The following is a 26,483-nucleotide window of genomic DNA, read 5'->3' on the forward strand; positions in this document are numbered from 1 at the left end:
ATCGGTTCTCAGTTCCTTTCCTTCAAAATCTTAAAAATATTACTGCATCAATTTCTTGCATTAACATACTGCTGAAAAATCCAATGTCATTTTGATTATTGTTCATTAGCAGATCCTTCTCTCTCTTTATGGAGGTTTTCAGTAGGTTTTTTCCTCTGTTTTTTACTTCGGAATTCTCTAGGGCATTTCAGTCTGAGATATTTCATTTACTTGTATTTCTGAGCATCATTACTTCTATAAATATTTCCATCTCTCAGTATTTTTCTCCCAGGGAGAGTCCGACAAATATTGGAAATTCTACTTTTATTCTTGAAATATATTTTTCATTTATGTTTTCCATTTCCTCATTATTGTTGATACTACCTACGAAAATTATCACACTTCATCTTCCAGAGTATTACTATTTTGGTACCATTCATTTTGCTACACACAATGTTTTGAGCCCCCGTTCCACCTTTTACACTTGTCCTATGCCGAGTCTCTCGTGAGACTGTGTGTCTATGATACATGACAACTAGTACTGCAATAGTGGTTGGGCACCCCATGGGATTCGGGGTTGGCTGAGAATTATTCTTCACTTATACTGCAGGCTTTGCTCTTTTTCCAGCATTCTTCCATGGTGATTATCATCCAGCTCTTGATTGTCAATGGACAAGAGTTGAGGGAGGAAACCATTCAGGGGCTGGTGGGCATGCTTTTATTTGTTTTTAAATTTTTACTACTCCACCAAGTCTTCTACCCCACAGTTGTTCCTTATTCACACGCCAGCGCCAATGGGCTCTGCTGGTTTCTGCCTCTCAGTTGCAATGGGGCAGGCAAGGATTTTCCCAAGGGGAGGAAAAAAACATCCAGTAAAAGCTTTCTTCTCAGCAGACCTTTCATCCATGGCCTACTTGGTTGTCAATTTCTCTTCACACCATGACTCAAATAGCTTCTGTCTCCATAGGAGGTTCAGGAGTTTCAAATGGTCTGTATCAAGTACAAGACCTAATAACTCTTCCCTTTGTTTCTATGGCATCTCTGGAGTTGGGTTTGGGAAAGACTATGGTTTTCACTATTTCCTCAGAACCCGGAGTGAGACTTAATTTCTCTGAGTCTCTCTTTCTCTTAATTCATTTTCATCAGTTCTCCTTACAGGGAGTAAAAGAGGTTTACATACTTCCAATTCTATTTTTAAATAGTCGCTATTTCTTTAAAATTTTCAGAAAAATAGCAGATAGCATGGGTCGACGCTCAGAAATGTGATTAAGGTCAGATGGATGTTATATATCACTTAATAATTATTTAGAAGTGAAGACGGTAAATGTCAGGAATAGGATGATGCTCAAAGATAAATAATTTTCAAGGATAGTTTTTGTATGTATAACATAAAAACTTTGAAAATATTTTGACATTACGGCTTTCATGAGACTGAGTCAAAGTTGCATAAAAATGTCCTTATCCTAACTTATATGTTGATGTGTCTCTGATTATTGTCTGCTGTCAGCCAAACACTGCAACATGCTTCTGCTTATCACTTAGGAAAGTGCTTTCATATACATTGTCTTGTATGATCCCTCAGCCTCACAAAAGGTGAATAACCTCCCTAAAGCTCAGGTCTTCTGCTTCCAGAGTCTCAACACTTTCCCCTAGACTATACATGTGACATAATGACATAATTATGATACATGACATAATTCTGAGTATAATTAATAATACAAGTTAACCAATTTTCTCTCTACTTCCAGCATCCTTACTCAGCTTCCAGCTGCCCAGGGATCCCTTTTTGGCACAACTTGCATGGAAACGACATGTTCACAAACTTTGACATCCACAGTCTTATAAAACCTCACATCCCACACTGTCCCATTCCCACACTGTCTTACTAGATGATTACCCAGCTCATTGGATTTGATGGGATTTTTAAGTAGATAGTGGATTAATTTGCCTCCCTCTCAAAGGGTATTTAAATAATTATCAGCAGCCTCCAATGCCTCAACTCAAGGGAATGAATAATGTGGTAATTTCCAGCTCTCTGGCAGGGCTAGTGGAAGAAATGTTTTTGAAACTTGGGGTGTGGGAGTAGCAAGAATCGGGCTTGACATGAGCTGAATCACGCTGTGTAGGCAGCTCTGCTCACAATACCCACACAGTCGGTTAGCCTAAACTTACATGAGTTAACCTAAACTTATAGGTATGGAGAGGCTCAAGACTCAACTTCAAAAGATGAAAAATGTCAACACTTTTAGAGCCATTGAAAACCATGTACATTTGTACACATATTACTTACGTTACATACGTTATTTAACAGATTATGATGAAACTTTCACTCTGTACTATGTGCTCCTATCACATGAAAAGAATAAGGTCAACTAATTATATCAGTTAAAGTCATAACTTTGAGTTTTTGTTTATTTTTTCAACAAAGTGCTTACCATGGCCTAAAATGCCCCTATGTGATTTATGCCCCAGCTCCTTCCCCACATTCTTTCTCTTGCTCAGCTCCAGCCCCACTGGCTCCTTGTTACTCCTTGAGCCTACCAATAACACTTTTGTGTTCTGTCCTTGTCCCAAATTTCTTCTGGTGCCAGGCGTTCCTTCACTACCCTATACGCATGGCACCACACCATCCACTCCCTATCTCTACATCCCTATTTGTGGTATTCCCATTATCTCCATCTGTTAGATGATAAACAGTATTTATTTATGTATTTGCTTTCTTTCCCTACTAGAATTTAAATTCCATGGCAGCAACGACCTTGGTTTGTTGCACGACTGTGCCCAGGCAAAAGATTGGAAATTCAATAATTATTTGTTAATGCATAAACCAAAAGAGAATTTAGAACTTCACCATGTTTATCATAGCATTATTCACAACAGATAAGATATGGAAACAGCCCAAATGCCCATCAACAGATGAATGGATAAAAGAGATGTGGAAAAATACATGATGGGATATTATTTAGCATGAGAAAGGAGGACATCCTGCCATTTGCAACAGCATGGATGGACCTTGAGAACATTATGTTGAGATAAATCAGAGAAAGATGAGTGAAGTACGATATCACTTATTTGTGGAATATAAAAAAAGTCAAACCTTAAAAAAAAAAAAGACAAAGTAAAACATTCCTTACCACGGATGGGGAGATAGGGATAAGATTGATGGTGTTTAAGGGTACAAACTTGTAGCAAGTACGAAATAAGCCATAGAGATCTAATGTACAGGATATTGAATGTAGACAATAATACTGTACTATAAGTATATAACTTGATAAATGTCATAACAACAGCCATATTATAATATACGAATATATCTAAGTAATACGCTGTATATCTTAAATTTACACAATATTACACGTCAAATTTATTCAGTTTAAAAAAAAAAACAAAACTTCAGAGGTCCTAGATACTGCAAAGGTTTGGAGGAGATCCTTACGAGATACAAAATAAAAATAAATTCCAATCTATAAAATAAAAAATTTTAAAAAGAGAATTTAAGGACCATGCATTTCTGAAGTAATGCCATATGAATGAAAATGGCATAATGTTTCTGCAAACGCCTGAAAGGGCATAATGTTTTATATAAAATAAAAGACATTATTAAAACTTTTTCTGCCTTTTAACATTTCAAATTATTCTTAATGACTGCATTAATAGCCAAATGAAGACTGAGTTTTTAATCATCTGAATTTTGTTTAATTTAAAATACTTGGAGCTAAAAGCATGCCAATAAAACCAACAAGCATTGAAGTACCTATGTGCAAGTTTTTAGGTATTTATTTCTATATTATCAATTGAAAGATCAGTAATTGATTATGCTTTGTGATTGAGACTTCAAGTCATCAGAGTCATTATTAGAACCACATCATAAAGCTGGATGGCATATGTAGTTTTCATTCTACCACATAAATCAGGCACAAGAAACATCGCATGACTATATTTTGGCAATCAGGTTAACTCTATCTCTACGCCTTTCTTCACCACTATAGCAAAAAAATTCAACGACAGTTGTTACTGAGGCATTTCTTCTTTTTTGTCTTCAAGTTTCTATGAAGATCTGAGGGTTTTACGCTGTCTAGAAAATGGAGGGTCCCTGGTCTTTCATTCTCACTAAGGGCTGAAGACATGCTTGTATTTCAAGTTGGCATTTTCCCTTGGGGAAGGTAACATGCCAAGTGCAACAGAGGCTATAGTCTCCCTGACTCATCTTCCACTTCAGCCTATTCCTTTTAGCCTTCTTTGAACAAAAGAAACTATAAACACTAAAGACTCAATTTACCAAGCTCTGTGGAAGCTTGGAAGCCATGGTATAGAGTCTAAGCAATGGCTGTTCCCCAGTCTGCTTCCTGAAACAGTGACATGAGGCTGCCAGTACAGATGCCATATGAAAAGCAAAAGGATAAAAGCCAGCATGCTGAGGTTGGCAGAATGGGGAGACAGCAAGAGCCAAATGACGTTGCTGAACAGCTGAGCTAATGCCAAGAACCAACTACCTATGAATTAAATTTTACATCTAAAAAAACACACACCTATTTGTTTTAAGATATTAAAAATTCTCTTTCTTATAGCTGAAAACATCTCTAACTGAAATACCAACTTTGGTTAAAGAGATCTTTGTCTATCACAGCAGCCATGCAGCTGAGGATTCCACATCTCTAGGTATATCGTTTTCCACAGCTGGTGCTGTCTATCCAGGTTATTGTGAGAGAGTGGGTACAGTTACCCATTATTCCTGGTAACACTTCAAAATCCTGCCTCTTTCTTGGTCGTGGGGAATTTTGCCTTTCCCCAGAGTGAGCAGTTCTAGCCTTTTCTCTGTAAGTACTTTATTTATTTTTTTCCTCTTTTTTTTTTTTTTAAGATTTTATTTATTTATTCGACAGAGATAGAGACAGCCAGTGAGAGAGGGAACACAAGCAGGGGGAGTGGGAGGGGAAGAAGCAGGCTCATAGCAGAGGAGCCTGATGTGGGGCTCGATCCCATAACTCCAGGATCACGCCCTGAGCCGAAGGCAGACGCTTAACCGCTGTGCCACCCAGGCGCCCCGAGAATGGGACTTTATACCCATATATTAGTTAGCATCTCTTCTCAAGGATGAACTAGAGGAAGGAATGGACTAAGGAAAGAAGATGCTAATGTGAGGTACTTTTTTCCTATTAATTTTCTCAGTTATACTCTTATAACCTATTGTCTCTGGGGGTAAATATTTAATTTAGTCATCCAAAAGATCAGTTTTAAATCCCAGGACTTGTCTCAGCTACCAATAATCAATCAGCTGAAGGATGGACATACCCAATACATTTTTTGGTTAAGATACCAAAGGACAGACTTCCACATTTCAATCTCTCCTATGAAAAACAGTTAAAAACACAACCAAATTTAATTTGAAAGCAGATTTTGTTACTAGGAATAAAAGAAAATAAAAGTCCCATTTCAGCTTTCTTAGCTACCTGAAATCACCTTCAATCCTGAGCCCACGTATTATGTTCATATCAATATTATTTAAAAATATTTCTCTTTGACTAGAAATATTATGCAGAATTTGCTTGCAAAGTAGTTAAAAGCATTGCCTTATTTTTTTCTGGTTATAGAGAAATATGCTGTTATTTCTTCCATCTTAGAAAAAAAAAATCATTCAACTCCACATTTTCCCATCTGCAGTTGCCCTATTTCTTTGTTCCTTTTTGCAACAAATCTCCTCAAAGGAGTTTCTACATTTCTTGTGTCCGGTTCTTCTCTTCCATGCCTCTAAACCTATTCTAACCAGGTTTTTATCTCCAATAGCATCAATAAAGCTGATCTTGTCAAGGTTGCCAATGGCTTCATTGCTAAATCCAACAGCCAGTTCTCACAGTTGATTATCCCCTTCTCTATCATTCATTTCTAAGATTTCAGTTCCCTGCATTCTCTTAGTTTTCCTCCTAACTCAATGTTTTCTCATTCTCAATCTCATATGTTGGTCCTAACAATCTCTCCTTACCTATTAATGTGGAAGTGCCCTAAGAAGCTGTCCTTAGATCTCTTCTCTCTTCTGCCTACACACACCTACTCACCTACTATGATGGCTTTAAATGCTGTCTTTATACTAGCACCTGCCAAATAGAAATCTTCAGCCCAGACAGCTTACCTCATCTCCAGGCTTATACATCCCCCTGCCTACTTGAAATATCCACTTGGGTATTCAATGGAGATCTCATATGTAACAGCACACATAGAACTAAAAGAATTAAAAATTCCTTTTGCCTAGGAATGAAAAATAGAGTTCATCAGTTTATTTTCTAAGAAAGAAATCAGCAAATAGATAAATATAATATCTACCTTTTGTGCCTAGCCAGTTTTTCAATAATTGAATCTTTCAGATTATACGCAGATTTTAGAAACAATGTTATAAATTTTCCAAATGTAACTTCTGAATTACAAAACAATGTGTTTCAGAAGCATTAAACAAAGTTTTCTCTTTTCCCAACTCTATTCTCCTCAATTCAAAGAAAAATATGCCAAGTTATTTTCCTAAAGAAGAGTTATCCTTTGTTCATTTTCATCTCAAAAAAGAGCAATCCCAAAGTCTTGTGTTACTCCCCATTGTTAACAACATTGATCACTGCTTCCCCCCTTCTCATGCTGAACACAGACACCTTTTCCATTTTCATAAGATTGTGAGAAATGGCTCAGCAAATAATCATGTGATCATTGGCACTATTTTTTACCAGTTTAGAGTAGAAGCTACTCCCAATGTGAAAGGACTAGATGAAGCACTTTTGTGGATTTGGTTAATTTTCTGAAGAATCCTCAATAGACTAGTGATACCAATAGCACAAAGAGTATAGTTAATTTTGGGTGATAGTAGTGTGACCCTCGGGTAATCTTGGAATCTCTTTAGCTTATTCTACAGGATAGAATAGAAATAACGTATATTTCTATATACTTCAGGAACCATGTTAAAAATTTCCAGTCATATTGAACCTTTAAATTACCAAAGATATTCTGCTAATTTCTATTTCTTGTTATAAAATGTAAATACCTTGATCTCTGGAGACAGTCTGTAAATAAGAAAATCCTTTGAAAGTCTGTTCGTGTTGATGCTAGGATAAATATGAAAGGGAGATTTCATTATCTTTAAAGGCAGTTGGAAATGGGTCTAGAAACTGTTGCCAACATTTTGTTGAATAAGCCCCACCACAAAGAAAATCAATCCTAGAGAACAAAAATCAAAGGTGCTACACTCTTTGTAAAAAATAATAATAATAATGAAAATCTAATAATAATTACAATCATAATAGCAGTTCACATTTACTGAGCAGAATCTTTGCACACAGTACTGTCCTAAGCATATTACATTCATCTTCTCCGTTAGAACTCGTGACAAAATTATGCTGTAGGTGTTATTATTGCTACCAGTTGGCAACTTTCAGTAAAACTTAGTGTTTAAATTACTTGCTGGAAGACATATAGCTAATAAAGGATAAGAACAACATTCCAACTCAAATTTACTTTGCCTCTAAACCCCACTTTCTTTACCATAGGTCAGGTAGATCTATCTTCATGGGGTTTATCACAGCACAATAGGACCTAATTACTTGTGCTAATTTGGAGATGGGGCCCCAGAGGAGATTTGTAAAGTGAATTCCTGGTCCTGGGAATTAACTCTGACATTTGCTGTTGAAAAGGTTTAAAGAAATATAGAAGAGGTTTAAAATACCTAGAGTCTGTGGCAAATTGAAGTTGAATCTAGACTGGTGTCAGTGTCTGAGAAGGTCCAGTCCAATGGTGAGACAGAACAGCAAGGGATTCAGGGACAGTGATAAACACCGCGTCTATGATACCCCAGATACCTGTGAGGCTCTGGAGACACTGAACAAAGGAACCAAGTAAAAAGAATAAATAGTTAACCCTAGGCAGGTCAAAGGAGCCAAATGGTAAAATGTCTCGAATGGCAAGCTTGAAATTTTGTGTTTTATTCCGACATTGATAGAATACAGTAAAAAATGAATTCCAGAAAAATCAGTCTAAATAACAGTTCAATTTAAAAAACATGTGTTAAAATTCTTTTATGAGCCCAGTAATGTGCCAGGCAGTAGAAATGGGGTGATGAATGCCTGCTGGGGACCCTAAGGGTCAGGGTCCAGAAAAGGAGCAAGTCTAACTCATTTTATCATGTTCCTTGACAGTAAAACGAGAAGAGAGGAGTGGCAGCAACTTCTCGGTTGACTTACAGCCAATTGGCTTACAGTCAATTCAACCATCTGAGAAAGAGGGGGCTTAACTGTTTCACAAAAGGAAAGCAAGCAATTGAGTTTTAATATTTTTTAAATAATATTTTTAATATTATGAAAATCTTCTAAAGATCTATTTCAAAATTAAAGTAAGTTACACAGAGTCATTGAAATTCCCCCCTACCCCTACCCATTTCCTGTAAGTCCTCAAAGTTGTTTCATTGTGATTCACAGCATACAACATCTAATAAGGAACTGTTGAAAACAAATTGTGTCATGCCAGTTAAACAGGCAAGGAGGATGAAGCTTAGGGCAATAGGACTCCGGACTATTGCAATAAGGAGGAGAGATTGAATTCAACTCTGCTAAAACAAAAGCAAGAGTTTTAAGCACTGGGGTGAGTGAGAGGAAAAATACTGGAGGACATTTGGGGAGAGGTCGGTCAGTGTGGTTGGGCCATCTGCCCTCGCTGACCGGCATTTATGGAAGTTAGGCTCCTATCCGCCCACAGACCCTGGTGGATGGGGGCACTTTCGTAATTATTATATTTTAAAGGAATGGCTCCCAGGCACTTGAGACAAGACAAACTTGGGTTGTAACTGGCTAGAGCTGGAAGAAAATTTATACTTCCAAGGGACAGAGGAAGAACTTACAACATTAAGTTTTCTAAAGTAAATGTTCTAAGAAAAGTGAGGTCAGGGGCCTCAGTCAAGAAAAAATAAGTCTAAAGTTTGGTCAAGCTGAGAAGGATGTTAAGGCATCTTGGTCATAACTACCAGTTAGTAATTCAATGTTTTTTAGGTAATATGTAACCTGATATTTAACATGAGAAACAATCTCATATTTAATGAGGCATTGTTATGTAAAGGATTTTTTGATGGTGTGAGGCAACAGAAATCTCTGCCTCTGGCTCTCAAATGGACCACATATGTCAGAGAATGCTTTGTAAGTATTAATTCTGTGTGTCCTTTTCTATATGTCCAATAAACCACATGTCAATACATGGGCATCTGGGACCAAGAAAAGCTGTTATTAAAGGCAAACTGTCTTCTTCTACCTTAATATTTTGACACTTAACGTAATCATTTTCCTGCATAGAATTATCGCTTCCAAAGATATAAATAGATAGATCTAAACCTTAAGAACTTCAATTTTGGAAAATAAACCTTATAATGACATTTGCCCCAGGAATCTCATTTGTATCATTAAGAAGTTGCACATTAAAAAGCAATATGTTCTCAGTGGTATTTTGTCATTATATTTTGCTCTGCAATAAATAAGACCAAAAGCCTGTACAAATATTTATTACACAAATAAAAACAAAATAAAGCCAGTAATATTTTATATTTTGACAGTCATTAGTTGATTCTGAAAGCATTTAACCTTAATATTAATTTACATTAATATTTTATGTAAATATTTTTTGTTGTTGTTAGAATTTTTGGTTGTTAAAACTGAAAGAAGAAAATAAAAACAGGGCATCTAAGAGAAAGTTGCTAACTTCATTCTTTGCTAGGGAATGTGAAAATGGGTCGTCACTTCTAACTCCTTGTTATGCAATGCAAACCTTTCAAGGTCTCCATTGAAAAGAACGTCTGACTTTTTTGTGACGAACTTATTCCAACATGATTTATGAAGCAGAATTATAGAATTACTTCTTTATCTTTGACTTGTCTTTTCACTTATTTCACACCAAATGACCTGGGCTTCGGGCCGTATTCAGTATTGGCTACTTCATCTTATGCTTTTTCTTTCTCTTTGTATATCCAGCTGTGTGTATGAGTGTGTTTTTTAATCATTACTGTCTTAGATTCTGGAAATTTCTACCAGCATCTTTCCAGAATTCCTATAATTTTTGTAAGCTCCTTGCCAGCTCCCAAAGTGAGAAGGAACAGTGACTGCAACAAGAGGGAAGATCACATAGAACTTTTAAACTAGTGCCCTTGTTCCCAGAGAAACCGTTACCGACAAACGTAAGCTCTTGAGGAAAATACATACACAGTAATTCCTTAGCTACCGACTTCATGCTGAATCCTTTGCAATGAAGTTACAGGTTTGGTTTGGTTTGGTTTGGTTTGGTTTGGTTTGGATCAGCAAATTAAGCACATCTTAATTTAGCTTCTTTGGGCCATTAAGAAAGAATTGGTTTTATGTAAGCTTTTAGTTATGTAACCCTGAGCCGATTGGCTAAAGAAAGGTTTCAGGAACTTCCACATTCCAATTAAATTAAGAATCCTTCTCATATGGTGGTTATTTTTAGCATTTCATGTCATTGACTCCTAACAAAAATGTGAAAATTTCACTTAATTCCAAAGTATTTAAACCATCTTGCTGTGACAACTCTTCCTGGCTTATAGGAAAATTTATCCCCCCTGCCAAAAAAAAAAAAAGTTACTTGATTTTGAGTTACATGGAATGTCCTTATCTCTTTTTTTTCACTATGAGAAATATATTGAAAAATGAAGTTGTAAGTTCTATGTGTTTACAATACATGTGCACAATTTTACAAACCATAATACATCAAATTTTATTCCAAATTTGAAATCTGGCTCCAAAATGAAAAAAAGAAAAAAAAAGAATTTCCTAATGAAGATACTTGGCTGGCCTGCTAGTAATTGACTAGCTACACTGGAAGGTAAGTAGAGACATGATATTTATAAACTTCATAATGGTTCAACTCATGATAATTTAATCATATACATAAAATTACTCTCAGCAAAAGAATATTTTTTCAAATTGTAATGTAGCTACGAAAGTTATCCTGATAATGTCAGTTTTATTTGTTGATCAAATGTAACATTATATGACTATGGGAAAGTACTTTTTACAGTACGATCATAAAATTTTTCATACTCTTTAAGCCAATAATTCCAATTTGAGAATAATTTTTGAGAAAAACACTCCCTGTCAAAAAATAAAATAAAATAAAATATATACACAAAATGGTCAATGATCCTTGATTTTTAATAGAAAATAGGAAAAAGAAATAGAAATCCTGAATAGCTCAGGGGAATGAATATATTTAGAACATTAACCTAATGGGATATTATGTATCGTTTTCACATCTTAATTGCTAAAACAATATACCTATGTGAAAAAGGTTTAGGAAAAAAGGCTCTTCTATTATAGTAATTTCATATGTCTATCTTACATTAGGCCATGTTATACAGAAGAAACACCTGTGGGGTGTTTGCTTTTTGTTTTATTTTATTTGTTAATAATACATATGCGTAAGACTTCACTTTTTAAAAATAATATATTATATCCAGGCCTCATCCCCAGAGATAATTTCAAAAGGTTTAGAACTGAGCACAGCCATGTGTATTTTTAAAGGGCACCAATAGTTTTTCTGATGCAGAGCCAGAAAGGGACCAACACACTAGATGGGAGTTCTTCAATGGCAGAGATAATGTGTTCATCGTGCGGCCTTGAGATGCTTCCCTGAGCATGCGCAGTTAGAATACCGTCTACCAGGAGGAATGAACTGAGGCAAGAAAGGCAAAAGGCCAAACTGAAGCATGACTGAAACGGTAGGTTAAATACACACATATATACACACACTCGCACAGTATGCTAACATTATAAAATGAGAATAGCAAAATGAAAAAAGGCAAACCGACAAAATGAAACTATTTGGTTTGTGGAGTAGAAAATTATGGAATTGTAGTTAACTTTTTTTCTTTTTTTTAATCTTATAGAAATTTTTCCTGTATTTTATTTAAAAGTTGTATTTTTAAAGATTTCATTTACTTATTTGAGAGAGACGGAGAGTGAGCTGGAGAGAGAGAGGGAGCAGGAGCAGGGAGGGAGGAGGGAGGAAGGGAAAGGGAAAAGCGGGCGCTCTGCTGAGCAGGGAGCCCGGCCAGCCCGGCTGGATCCCAGGACCCTGGGATCATGACCTGAGCTGAAGGCAGATGCTTAACCAACTGAGCCACCCAGGTGCACCCCCTCCCCACTGTATTTTTAAAGAGAAAGAATCTGCTGGTGAATAATCAAACAATATATTTACATCTGGAAATGAAACAGCAAATTCATAAGTAATCTGTATGTTGCACATGATTGGCATTGAAAAGATGGATTAGAACTGTTGTTTAGCTGATGATGTAAGAGGACCAAATGAAAACATGAGTGTGAGCTAACATGCTGTTACCATACGTCCCAGCAGTTGTGCTCTAGGTATTTAGTCAATGAATCACAAACTTCTATCTACACAAAAAACCTCACACAGATGTTTATAGCAGCTTTATTTATGATTGTAAAATTTTGGAAGCAACCAAGATGTCTTTCAGTAGGCGACTGGATAAACTGGGATACATTTAAAAAAATGAAATATTATTCAGCACTAAAAAGAAATGAGCTACCAGGCCACGAAAAGGCAAGGAGAAACCTTAAATGCATATTACTAAGTGAAACAAGTCAATCTGAAAAGACTACCTATAGTATGAGCCCAACTCCATGGCATTCTGGGAAAGCAAAACTATGGAGACAGTAAAAGCTCAGTGGCTGCCAAGGGTTAAGGGGAAAGAAGGGATGAGCACAGAGGATTTTTAGGGCAGTGAAACTACTCTTTATGATACTGCAGTTGTGGATACACGTGTTACACGTTTAACAGATCTATAGAATGTACAACACCAAGAGTGAACCCTTATGTAAACTAGGGACTTTGGGTGATAATGATAAATGTCTTCATAGGTTTATAGACTGTAACGAATATATGACTATGGTGTGGGATGCAGACAGGAGGGGAGGTTGCGCATGTGTGGGGGCAAGGGGAAAATGGAAACTCTCTCTACTCTCTGCTCAATTTTGCTGTGGACCTAAAACTGCTCTAAATAATAATCTATTTTTTTTATAAAATTAGTATTAGTTTATGTGGGATTCTAGATGAGGTCGCCATTGTCTTTGAAGATCTCACTGTTCAACATGCATATTCAGGGGCGCCCGGGTGGCTCAGTGAGTTAAGCCTCTAACTCTTTACTTCTGCTCTGGTCATGATCTGGTGGTCATGGGATGGAGCCCCCCAACAAGCCCCATATCGGGCTCTGTGCTCAGCGGGGAGTCGGCTAAAGATTCTCTCTCTCCCTCTCCTGCTGCGCAGCCCCCACCCTCCGCCCCGCTCTTTCATGCACACGCAGTCTCTCTTTCTCTCTCTCAAATAAATAATCTTTAAAAAAATGCATATTCAGTGGTCCATCACTTTGAATGATGTTTGTATGATAAATAAAGAAAAAAATCACTAATACTTATTCAATACAAGTATTTGATTTTTAGATAATAATAAAAATTTATTTTTGAAACAGTTTAGGGGAGAAGAGGAAATTATTAAATTTGGATCAACATTAATGATACTGAATCTATGTTAGAGAAAATTAATATGTATCTATAGTTTAATAATATTCAAGAATTTAAACAATTAATTGAATTTTGGCAGGGGAAATTGGAGGGGAGACAATTTTAGTCAGTAAGGAAAAATTTAAAGTCGCATATTTTAATCATCATAAACTGCTAGGGATTTCAATGTTTTAATAGATTCATTTAGCTCTAAATGTCTTCAAGCACGCTATAAATCCTCCAGAGTCCCTGCTTTGTAATATAGCCTTTTAACATATTCATTGTCTCTTTCCAAGATAAGCTCACTATTGCTATTCCATTAGTCTGTTTTGTGATTTATTTCAAAGATAAAATGAGTATCTTCGCTATTCATTCAAGACTATTTAATCTTGATTTTTAAATCAAAATTTGATGGTAATTATCATCTATTAAAATGCATTCTTTCCCCTATCTTGTGCATTTTTCCTTTTTACAGTAAATCTTACATTCTGACACCATCATTAAAAACATTTTATCAGTAATTATATCTAGACATATTCCCTTTTATGAACTCAGTTTCTTAATAGACACTTAATCAACACTGAGCATTTTTAGACGTAGGAAAGATTGTATTGGTGCATAATAGGAAGGTGCGGATTTGCCAACCTCGTTTCTCTTTTTCATTTTACCCTTCCCCTAATCCTGATAGTTTCATAGATTTTACAGGGCAAATTTACACGTAACCCCAGAATATAATGGAATGTTAGCTATGTGTGGTGTGCTGCCAAAACAGAGACCCATTACCCAAAAATGAGACTGAAGCAATCTTTAGAAGATAAAGCATTTACAACAAGAAGCTTGGTAAATATTAAAACCATAAGAAATTATGGCAGAGAAGATTATCTGTGGCAAAAATATAAGTAAACAGTTCTGCCTCTCTGATCCTTCACTTCACCGTCAATAAAATGAAAACAAAACATATTTACTTCCAGGACTGCTGTGATGAAGTCAGAAAGTATAAGGGAAAATACAGAATCAGTCATAAATTGCCGTACAAATATTGGAGAGCATCGTGATTAATAATTTGCCATCTCAGAATTAAAAGAGAGATTTAGGCACACAAAGCACTTAGAAGAAGAAAACACTGGCTACATGCCCAAGACTTGAATGAAAGTGAGACTTATGTATGTGTATAAATCCTTTCATCCCGAATTCCTTGTATTATGTGTGCCTGGCTAGTTTGGTCGCATGAAGCATAAAAATAGTACAGCCTGTTGAAAATTCCAAAACAAAGAGCCAAGAAAAGAATATGAATAATTTAATCAGATAGGATTCAAGTTTATCCCCAGATTATTTGCCTTTTATTCTTCATTTCAGTTAGTTACATATCCATCCGTTATCGCCAAGGTTGTGCATGCACCTTGAAATGTTCACAAAAGGTCCACAATACAGGGGTTCATAATTAGATTATATGTTATATTCAGAATCCCAGGGGAACTAATTGATTTTGGAAATATTGATTAAGCAAGATGAAGAATTCTTACACAGTTTCGACTACAACAATTTTAAAGACAAGTACAAGCTTCGTTTGCCACAAAATTCACAAAAAAGTAATTGATTGAAGAATATCTCTTTTATGCAAAATATACATTTTAGGATATAATTTGATTAATACTCTACTATATACTGACATTACTCCTTGATCATTTAATAAAAAAATACTCTCATTGCCAGAATTTTATTTTCTGTAATATTTATAATTGAGGTAACAATGACAAAAGACTTAAACCATGAATAATGTTGGTGAGGTTTTTTTTTTAAGTCATAATGATTTTCCAGAACTAAACATACATGTGACAAACAATAGGTTAGTCTTGATAAACAGGCACTGAAAATTTCACAACAAAGACAAGCTGATACCATAAGTGGTTTATAAAAAAAATGATACGGTCAATGTTCATGGATTCAAACAACAAAGGAGAAATAAGGGAAATTAAGACACATCTATACTACACCAATATCACTGCCTTGTATGATTCACAGCACGATCTCCTGCAGGCCCAAGAGGGACAATTCACAGAGGTATGGGCCTTACTCAAAGCTTCCGAGATGTTGGTCATGGACTTGGCTTCCTTGGATGTGAGATGGCTGAAGCTGTTGACCCATGCACACGTGTTGGTATTTACAATTGGTTCCCGGCTACCGGCCAGTCCACAGCAGACCACTCATATGGGGAGCACCAAGCGAGTTCCAGCCACAGTTCTTTTCTAAGCTTTAAATGCCTCGCGAAGACGCAGAGACCTCTTCCAAGTGCTACCTGGTCACGTCAGGGCACATTCAGCAGCAGAAGTCTGTTTCCCGTACAGTCCTTGGTATGGCTAAATTCCATTGTCCCTTTTTCAGCAGTCAAAAATCCATGATAAATTCTGTCCAACACTGCAGTCAATAACAGCAGCACCAGACAGTACATTAATTCCTTTACCACAATGCTATATGTCATTATGACTTTCTAAGTGTGGTGTTATTAAAAGGATCACTGAATCTCTAAATATCAATGTGCACGTCTGGGTAAATACATTGCTGTACAAGATCTCTGACATGCAGTTCATGCGTTAGGACTTGGGGATATAGAGTAATAGATGTTATGTGGCCAATAATAAAAATGACATTTGTCTTCCTAACAAAAAAAAAATAAACATGAGAATTAAGAGTTAATCAACAGTCTCAAGGATCCTGAATGCCTTAGAAATATTGTTTATCCCTCAATTTATATTATGGCATTTTTCTTCCCTCACACGCCGAATACACCAGACACGTTATCGCTAGTGCATTCACAGGACGTTGTAAACAGAATTTCTTCCACTTGGACTGAATAAAACTCCCTCGGGGTTTTGCTGGAGTGTAGTGATGAATGCTGGTTGCTAGGTAGTAGAAACTGACAGGGCAGCAAGCAACCAATGTAATGGTGATACTGCTGCTTAAATCCTGCTTATCAAAAAAGGTTCACAGTACCGATGAACTTGGGTAGTCTACAGGGCATCATTCATTTGTACACAAAGCAGAGAGGCTGTTCCAAAGAGCAGAGAAGGCAGGGGGCAGGGGAGAGGGCCCAGTACTAAAATCATGAACGTCTTACCAAGGCATTTCTGTGCTTCATGAAGACAGATGGCATATACATTTAAGACAGGGAGCTGAGACAGACAGACAGAACAATATACAGGACAAAGCACGTGGGTAAACACTGCCTGAAAATCTGATCAATCCTGCGAGTCAGAAATTTAAGGCTGGTCAAAAAAGCCTCCTGTGAACCACAATAATCTTTGATGTTTGCACAAAAATCAATAAATAAAAATGAAAGGGATAAAAAAAAAGACACAAGAGCTTTGGGTGGTATTTGGCACTTGGCCTCTGAAAATGATGACAAATCCTGGGATTAAAAATATATATATATATGACTCTAGTACCAAGCAGCAATTCCTGGCTAAACAATGCAAGCCTGGCCGGCAGTTACCTTTCTCTCATGTTTTGTGCCTTCCCCAAGCCATTAAGTAAGAGATCTGGCCTCAGCTTGCGTGTAACCAGTAATGACAACCTCTTTGCAGTTATCTGTGTGCAAACAACCAGAGACATTCAGAACTCCAATACAGCATTTTTGAAGAAAAGTAAATCAATCAAGAAATTAAACCAGTTAAAACAAATATTTCTTTCAAAGAACAAGGAAAAAAAAATGCCAAGGAGAAACTCGCCCTCCCTACCCCACAATTCAACATGCAGAACGGTTGACCAGTGCTTTCATTATGAGCAGGATGGTTCGATGCATGTACACATATCCTGAGCCATCTGCGGTCCCCGAACTCTGCGACACTGCTTTCAGGTGATAGAGACAAGATGGTCCATGCAAATGAGCTGACCAGAGTCGTGTTGTGTGCAATCAAGATAGGATCTCAAACATCTTCAAAATGGGTTAGAGTCACGAGAAATGAAGGTCCAATGAAGTGATTGGCATTTGGAAGCACACTGTTTTAAAGATATCTCCCTGAAGATCTGTTTATGTATTAATGTACTGGCCAATAGCTGACACTACCTGTCATCTTATTGCAAAAGGAGACCAGGGCAATTAATATGGAGAAGTAGCACTACTTTAGGTAATCTTTAAAGCCAGGGTAAGATTTGTTAGCTACCCAAGTGGCATTTCTGACTTCAAATAGTAGTATCATGCAGGATTTAAATTGTATTTAATGGAGCCTGGAGTAACTCTACATTTAATTATCTCCATTACGGGGTAGACAGTACTTGAATTCATACAATTTAGCCGACTGATGCAGTTTGGTTTACAAAATAGATGGGATGGGAGATCGAGAGCGCCTCAGAGGACAAGGAGAGTTGTAGGGTGATGTTACTGGAGAGAGCCTCAGAGCATTGCCTGCCAAGCCCGCTATGTTGTTTAAGCTTCGGGATTTTTCATATCCTTTTATGAAAAAATGCACAGACATCAGTTGAATTCAACCAGAAAACAGACACAAACAATACCATGCAGTATAATCAAAAGTGCTATTTTGAGTTCAAGGAAGAATCTTTTTTTTTTTTTTACAAAGAATTCAATATCGAGACCATGTGTAACTAAAAAAATAAATAAATAAAGCTCACTAGAGCTGTCATTCCCAAAAGATGAAACTAGCTATCACAAATTATAGTTGTAATACTTCAAAATTTATTCTTTCCAGATTATATTTTGCATTGATGTAATTTTGGCATATAAAATACTAGAAATCTTTTAAGAATTAGGCAAAGCAACTTAAGTAAGATATAAATTTGGCTACTATTTTTACATTTCAGAATACGCTTCTGAGTAAAAACAAGTGGGCTATTTTTTCCTTTCATTTTTTATTATTTACTAAGCTAACAAGCAGGATTAACTTCAAGTGGACGGCTTTTTTTCTCAGCATATTTAATCTTGCAGCTTTATAGTGTTAAAAGGATGATTCTCAAATAATGGCATTGGATGCCATTATCTAGGTGATGTGGAATGAATGCCCATTTCTAGTTCCTTGGATAAGAAAAAAAAAAAGGAAAGGAAAAAAAAGAAATGAAATGAAATATAAGCTGAGTCATAATTTCAGTGAGTTACAATTTGCACTTGGTTATCTGATGTTTTCAGTTGGCTCTTCACTGCCAGGAACTGAGAACCATTTGATCTTGATTCATTTTTCTATCATCTCACATTCTAATCACTAGTGTGCGACAGTCATGGACTCACAGAATAAAAGATCCATCTCACAAGCTTAAACCCAGTGGTTTTCCTTAGCCACTCAAGCAACATCTTCATCTTCATCACGGTCACCTTGGGAAGGACTCATATATTGTAGTACCATTTATTAGAAAGGATTAGAGGTGGTTAAGTGGGGTGGGTGGCACACCGTAAAGTTAGAAGTGAACTGTCTTAAGAGCAGGACAACCACTGACTGAGAAAGTAGTCAGGAAATAAATGTTCTGACAAGTCCCCTGAAAAAGAGTGCTGTAGAACAAGGAAATGAAATTCTCTGCTGGGCAGTCAAAGCGGAGCAAGTACATCCATTTTCAGTGAGCTTTGTTATCGCTTAGACTTAGGGCACATTCCTTGGGCTCTGATGGGCCCTCAGTGTGCATGACGACTATTTGAGAAAGAAAATGGGCCTTTTGTGCTTCCCCATGTTCCTCTCAACTACTTCTCATTTTCATGGTCTTCCGGGGAAGAAGCTAATACTATCTCTCCTCCTTTCACTAGAAAAGGAGAAATTAAGCGAGTTAGTGATTACTTGATTTATCAGTGCCCAGGACAAGTACGGACATGGATTACAATAACTGCTCTACTGGGGGTAAAGTTGCACTGGACAGGAACATCTCTCCCCCCCCACCACCAGCACACATCAACTTCCAGCGCACTAGATGTCTTCTCTGAGATTTTGTTGGTGGAAATTTATGCCATCCATTAACTATGGTGAAGTTCTCTAGGACATAATTTCTGCTAACGAGAGAATTATCTGCCATTATGTTTTGTTAGCATTCGGAGATATAAAACACAGGAGGTGATATATATTTCATCCTATTCCAGTGGATGATGGCATACTTAATAAGAGGGTGTCTTAAATAATTAAAAAAAGAATCGTAGATAATTTATCCTTACATAGGGACCTCCGTGTGCCTGGAGAGCTCATTGCTACTGCTCTTCTCTGAAGTGATTGGAAATACAACTTGGGGAATTATAGGAAGAATAATTTATCCTAGTTGACCATGTAATCTAAAAATGCAAACTACACTATAAACATTGATTTGGTTTGATTAAAAGCAAACCGGTGAATATGCATGAACCAGAGAGGTTGTTAATACCTATAAATCATTCATCCTTATAAAAATTTACATCTTGTCTCCCATAGCCTCCAAGCTCCTGACAGGGCCTCCAAAAAGGTAAAAATTTGCTTGACAGTTTTCAATTAATTACACTATTTGTATGTAAATCTTGGTTGCCATGCTAAATATTCAATTATTTTTCTGAAATACAGTTTTCAACATAAATATTACCCATTCTGTTTATAAGTCCTTTTAGTTTTTCATAACTATAATTTCAGTGTTCATTTGAAAAGACTTCCATTCTAATTTAATAACAAGTATTTAATAAAATTACAAGTTATTCTTTTAAGTATGTATTTTTTATTTTGTAGGTTCATTTGTGATAGAAAATTTAATAAGTTTTTTGCGTAAGCAAACTTTTACTGAGTGGACTGGATAAAAATATAATTCATGAGAATAAACAATATTTAACCTAGTTGGAATTGGCATCTAAGTACATGGTATGCATTTTATATAGTTCTTAAGAGAATGTGTTTATTTGGGCCAATACTGAAACTGCTTATCCATGCACTATCAATGGGTATGTTTTTGTGTATGAAAGATGATTTTTTAAAAACTACTACATAAATAAAAGCATAGATTCTAAGTATTGGGAGTTCATTCTTATAAGGAATCCATAAATTTTCTTAATGTATGCCCAACTATACTCCTATCTGTTGACAGAAAAAGAATTCAGTGGGAATCTGGTAATTTCTTTTCATCTATACAAGAGAGAATTTTCAGAACTCTAAAAATCAAACCAGTAGAGAGACCAACTTGAAAGATAAAAAAGGGATCATATAGGAAATGAATGTCTGAATAAGAATAATAGGAGAAAACTATAATCTACATAAAAAGGAACAAGAGAAGAAATGAATGGATTCCTGATAAACATAACAAGACAACACACTAATAAAATTTAGTGAAATTAACAAAAAATGTTATAAGCCCTGGGAGAAAAAACACAAAGTGTAAAGAAACTAAGCAAGAATGAAAAAGGAAGTTGATTATGGTGAGAAATGACAAAGAATAAAAGCCCAAAGATGAATTTTCAAAGATGTGTTCATTGATAAAGAGAATCTTGCATTTGTGAAATAACATTTCATGTATAACTTTTCCATACAAACTAAATATCTTATTAATTGCTTTGCTCATGAAACATTGCCATTTTACAGAAGAATTCTATATTTACATAGCGCTTTATAATTTGCAAAGTATTTTTTCTTATGCAATCTCCTTTGACAGTTTAAAATCCAAAGTATTGTCTAACAGTGGAAGGAAAAAATTTTAGCTAAGTTCTGAAACATGCAACGCTAGTATAAATATTGCATGTGATAATTTATTAAGTGATGCTCAAAAATGTATGTGAAAGTAACCACATATTACATATAAATACATATATACATATATACACATATGCATATATGTACATGTAGTGAGTAAGCATATGTAATGTACTTAAAATATAATGTTCTATACAAGAAATTATTAGTTACGTATTATAATCATTATTTAATGTATGTATATATATTTTGCTTAAGTACTATGATAGGACATTAACGTTCTTCATAAAATATTTAAAAAATTGTTCTAGCACTTAATATTTAAATGTAAAATAGCAAACAACCAAATAAACCTATTCAGATCATTGAAATACATTTTGGTGCAAATAATAGATGCAGAGGAATGGAAGTAATTGCAATGAAGAAGTATGTAAAATACTACGCACTGAAGAAATAAAAGAAGACTCTGTCTTCTCTTTTGAGATTCAAAGGCATGGAGACAGAAGGGACGATACAAAGTGCTCAGAAGCAATGAAAGAGAAGTACAATATGGGTAATGAGACATTTCAAAGAGAGTAGACATCACAAAATAAATATGTAAGGCTTAAAATGTTAAAAGTTTTCAATAGGGAGAAACTTCAATGAATAGCAAAAAAGTGCAGTATTTTTAAAATGCAGTTGCACTAATATGAAAGTTTTGGAGTGGCTTTTCATTAAAATTCAGTCCACTGCATAAGAAATTGTCATAGTTCTTTCTCTATTTGGTCAAAAGCAGAGAAAGGGAATCATGGCAATGAAGCAACTGGAATTATCATAGTAGGAGGTAATCAAAGAGCATATCCGCCCTTGGACAAGGGTGGGTAATAGACATCACAAAACTATTTCTTAAGGAGGAAGAAAAGGGTCCAACTGTCCTGACATCTATCAAGTTTATGCAAAACAAAAACAAAAAACAGTATCTAGGTAATAGTCAGAGGCAGTGGCATCATCTAGAAAATTGGAAGGACATGATAGAGTGGAGCTTCAATGTTCTGTTATATTTCTTAACCAATATGCATGTCCAACAAAATTAATTCATTTGACAAGTATTTATTGAGTGTCTTCTGTGTGCCAGGCACAGTTTAGTATGGGTTGAAAGTAGTAATAAACTTAAAAGTATTATTATGCCTCAAAAAGAAATTCTATAACACAATTTATAAGTACGTAAGTAGCCTTTCAAGAAATGGGGTATAGTATTCTATATAGCCAAGAATGTTGGACCTTTTTGGTCTTCTGACATTCAAATAAATCATGGCAAAAACTGCCCAAATACTGGATAAGAGACTTAATTACAGTGTGTTTAAAGCTTTTCTTTGGGGGGGAAAAAGCCTTATTGTTTTATCATTTACTTATCAAATATATGCATAGAGTCAATAGTGAGTTTTATTACCTGTAGTTAATAAGATAACTTTTAAGGACTGTTGAATACATTATATTAAAATAATTAGCTGAGTGACTTAATTTTTAAATACCCCATTACAATTCTTCCCATAGATGAATGGAAACCAAAAATATAAAGAAAGAAGGAAGGGTGAAATGTCTTTGAGATAGGACAATCAAGTAGGTTCTTACAATATGCACTTTAATGTTTATAATGAGCAAAGAGGTGATGAGGAATGCAAGAGAACACTGCGAGCAGTCTTTCCTAGAAAATGACGAAAGAGCATTCATATCACTCCATGTATTTGTAGCACTTAATTTCTAAGTCACCTGTTAGGATCTGATTAAATGAATGCCTACCTTTCCTGATCCCTCCATCAGAAGCACACGTGTAATCACCTGTCGTCAGTAGGAAACATGTTTCCCCTCTTCTGTTTTTGTCTCTGGTACTAGAGCGTCTGATGGGGAGCCTTTCTGGGGGTGATAATGGCGGCTCACTTCCTGTACTGTCGTCACCTGATAACACTGGTCACAGCACCATGCCCATTGACAGACAGTGATGGATGAGGAAATGAGACAGTACAAAGAGTTTACACTGAATGTCCATAGTACAGTCACTCGATATACAAAACACAATAATCACATCATGATAAGAAAGAGGGTCTTCATCACTCATTACAAAAATTTACATGGAGTAAAATGGAAATGTATTGAAAAGGAGAGATATGTTCTTTGGGAAGTTTTACTTCCACTTTGGAGTCTATCTAATAGGAAATGGACTTTCACAGAACTAATATGAATTCAAAATAAGTGTGATAATGATGTAGCACACACATTAATATCTTATGATTTTTGACATGCTACCTAGTTACTGTGAATAAAGATCTTTAAAAGTGGAACCTATTTAAGGAAAAACTCCTAGGTACATATTTGGTTTTGGAGCTCTTTGAGACACATGCTTATAATATTTGCAGAAGTAATTTTCCAAAAAAATCTTCATAAAAATAATCCCAAAACTCACTTTGTGTCCAGGTTCTCCATTGTTAAGTGAAAAAATGTTTTGGAGCATAACGATGGATTAGATTAACTTCTCCAAATGCCCTTGAAACAAGTGTTTACTTCTATATGCTTTTGCCAAAGACGTTTGCATCCTATTGGCCTGGATGTTAGCTTATTATAACAATATTTACCCAGGCTGAGAGTGTGTCCTGGTTCGCATGCCCTTCATAAGGACTCTGTACGGGTACTCTGAGAACAGTCCGATGAGACTAGCCACACCAACTAAACTCCACCTTTCATAAAGACATTCCTTGCCTGATAGTTTTCAGATAGATTGACAGAATTTGCAAAACAATGTACTAAATAAGCATAAGGATCTTTATGAGTAAAATCTTTAAAAAGCAGTTTAGTTCCAGCCACATTTTTTTTCTATTTACTTCGTGTAAACTTCTGGAAGCTAATGAAGGAACCTATGAAAATGTTACCTGCCTTTGTTTGCTTGTTTGCTTGCTTTGTGTAATTGGGGTTATTTCTAAATTATGTGAAAGTATTCACATGGGACTATCATAAATCATTTTTCTACAAGAAAAAGATTAAATATATCTAAGTTATAGGGAATGAACATATCTTAAATTTTCAGAGTGGGCTGAAAGGTAATTAAATTGTTCAATCTATAAAATATTTCATCTGTACCAGACACAGTAGAGAGCACATTACTGACTACCATTTTGCAAAATGAATATTAATTTACGGTCAATGTCCTCTAGATTATCTATGGCAATGGAGAGGGGTAGGGATTCAGCAGTAAATCACCCAAAATTTAGTTCAGGAGGGGAACAGAGCCCAATGCATAGTGCATAAAAAAGGAAATCCACAGGGAAATTCAACTTTGCCATTGATTAGACAAAGCAGATCATCTACCTCCAGGATAATGGTGAATTTATTATATTACATAGCATCTTACCCAATCTAAAGGGATTATACTGAATATCCTACCTAAGTTAACAAAAATGAAAATTTAATCAATCCTCTAGAATATTGCTAGGGACGACTTTTATTATCAAAAAGGCTATCTTCCATATCACCTTTTTGGTGTTCAGGCTATTGAAATATAAGCATCCATTCTTTTTAAGTAACTGCTTCTTGTGAAATAGGTTGAGATGCATGGCCCCATGTGGCAGAGATAAAACTGAGACAAACACACCAAGCCAAATGATAAGGAAATCAACATTTTGAGAATGAAAGATGGAAAATGGCCAGTATCATACCATCACATCGTGCAGGGGAACGAAGAAACATTGGCACAAAAGCAACAAACAGGCAAAAGAAAATATTGGCACCATCAGCAAAGGGCATTCCCACTAAAGCAGGAAAACTCTATAGACCAGCTATGCCGGCTTCTACTTCTACTTGGAATCTACTGAGAAAAGCTACAGTCTAGCTGTCTACAAGCCTGACACAAACACATGTACTGTGAAGGGGTAAAACTGAAAACTCAGGACATTCATTGCAGACAATGAAAATGGTTGCCTTCTACCTGAGGGACATACTGGTCTATAAAGTGTTTAGTGGCATGCATTTGAAATTGTGCCTTACCTGATCTGTTATGGTCCAGAAGCCGATTGTCTTTGCCCAGACACGCGTCACCTTGTGTGCTATTGCAGGCCATATTTAATTCTGTCTTGCAAAAAGTAGGTGAGCTTGCCTGAGGGGCAGGAGGGATGTGCTTCTTTCTTTTCCTTGGAAGTTTCTGCTTCGCCATTGCCAAGGAGTAGTACATTCCAAAGTTGTTGACAATGACAGGCACTGGCATAGCTATTGTCAGCACTCCAGCCAGAGCACACAGGGCTCCCACCAGCATCCCTGACCATGTCTGGGGGTACATATCCCCATAGCCCAAGGTAGTCATGGTCACTACAGCCCACCAGAAGCCAATTGGAATGTTTTTAAACTGTGTGTGCTCACTAGCTGAAGGGTCGTTAGGTTGAGCTCCTACTCTCTCGGCATAGTAGATCATAGTAGCAAATATCAAAACTCCTAGAGCCAGGAAGATTATCAGCAGCAAAAATTCATTAGTACTAGCTCGAAGAGTGTGTCCAAGCACCCTCAGACCTACAAAATGGCGGGTGAGCTTGAAGATTCTCAGGATCCTCACAAATCTTACCACCCTGAGGAAGCCAAGTACATCTTTAGCAGCTTTGGATGACAGCCCACTGAGTCCCACCTCTAAGTAGAAGGGTAGGATGGCCACAAAGTCAATGATATTCAAGAGATTTTTGATGAATTCAAGTTTATTAGGGGAAAAAATGATACGGACTAAAAATTCAAAAGTAAACCACACCACACACACTCCTTCTACATACGTCAAGGCAGGATCCGTTTCGATTTCATATTGTAGAACAACGCTTGTGCCATTGATGACTGGTTCTGTCTTGTTTTTAACAATATTGAAAGCTTCATGTGTCTCCAGGCAAAAGGTCGTGATTGAAACCAGGATGAAGAATAAAGAAGCAAAAGCAATAAACTGTAGGGGGAAAAAAGGAAATAAAAAAAGAAACAGAGAGTGATCTGAACTATAGTATACTTTGATCCAAATCTAAGAGCATCGATCCCTGCAGATGAAAAAAAATAAAAGCATATTTGGAGATTTTGCTGGGGATGTCACTCAAGTGAAAAAAGAGATGTGTTTCGAGTTCTGTTTTCTGCTTACATAGGTAAAAACGTTCGCTTTATGTTGGAAAGTAATTTCTTGACTCTTTTGTATAAGAAAATATACCTGTTAAGAAAGCATAAAAATCAATCCAAAATAATGTTAAAGGGCAACAGACTGAAAAAAAATAATAAATGTACACAGCAGCTCAAGATATTGTTTCTGATCCTAGAAATCTTCATGTATTACGTCAAGTTTTACATC

The 26,483-nt window shown here is 36.1% G+C and overlaps 1 protein-coding gene across 6 annotated transcripts in view; it reads right to left on the bottom strand.

Moving 5' to 3' along the window:
- Positions 1-15,828: 15,828 nt before the first annotated feature.
- KCNC2 (potassium voltage-gated channel subfamily C member 2) overlaps positions 15,829-26,483 on the bottom strand; it is a 186,932-nt gene continuing 176,277 nt past the window's right edge. The window contains exons 2-4 of one of the 6 annotated variants that reach the window (XM_040637267.1): positions 25,166-26,093; positions 22,931-23,095; positions 15,829-15,938 (exon numbers count right to left, since the gene is read on the bottom strand). In XM_040637267.1, coding sequence (XP_040493201.1) covers positions 15,829-15,938; positions 22,931-23,095; positions 25,166-26,093 — 1,203 coding nt within the window. Of the gene's footprint in view, positions 15,939-17,046; positions 17,109-17,833; positions 17,971-18,514; positions 18,550-22,930; positions 23,096-25,165; positions 26,094-26,483 lie in introns of those variants that run through there. The other 5 variants (XM_040637268.1, XM_040637266.1, XM_040637269.1 and 2 more) reach the window with 5 other exon arrangements.

This window comes from Ursus maritimus, unplaced genomic scaffold (assembly GCF_017311325.1).
Source record: "Ursus maritimus isolate PB19 unplaced genomic scaffold, ASM1731132v1 scaffold_21, whole genome shotgun sequence".
Lineage (NCBI taxonomy): Eukaryota > Metazoa > Chordata > Mammalia > Carnivora > Ursidae > Ursus > Ursus maritimus.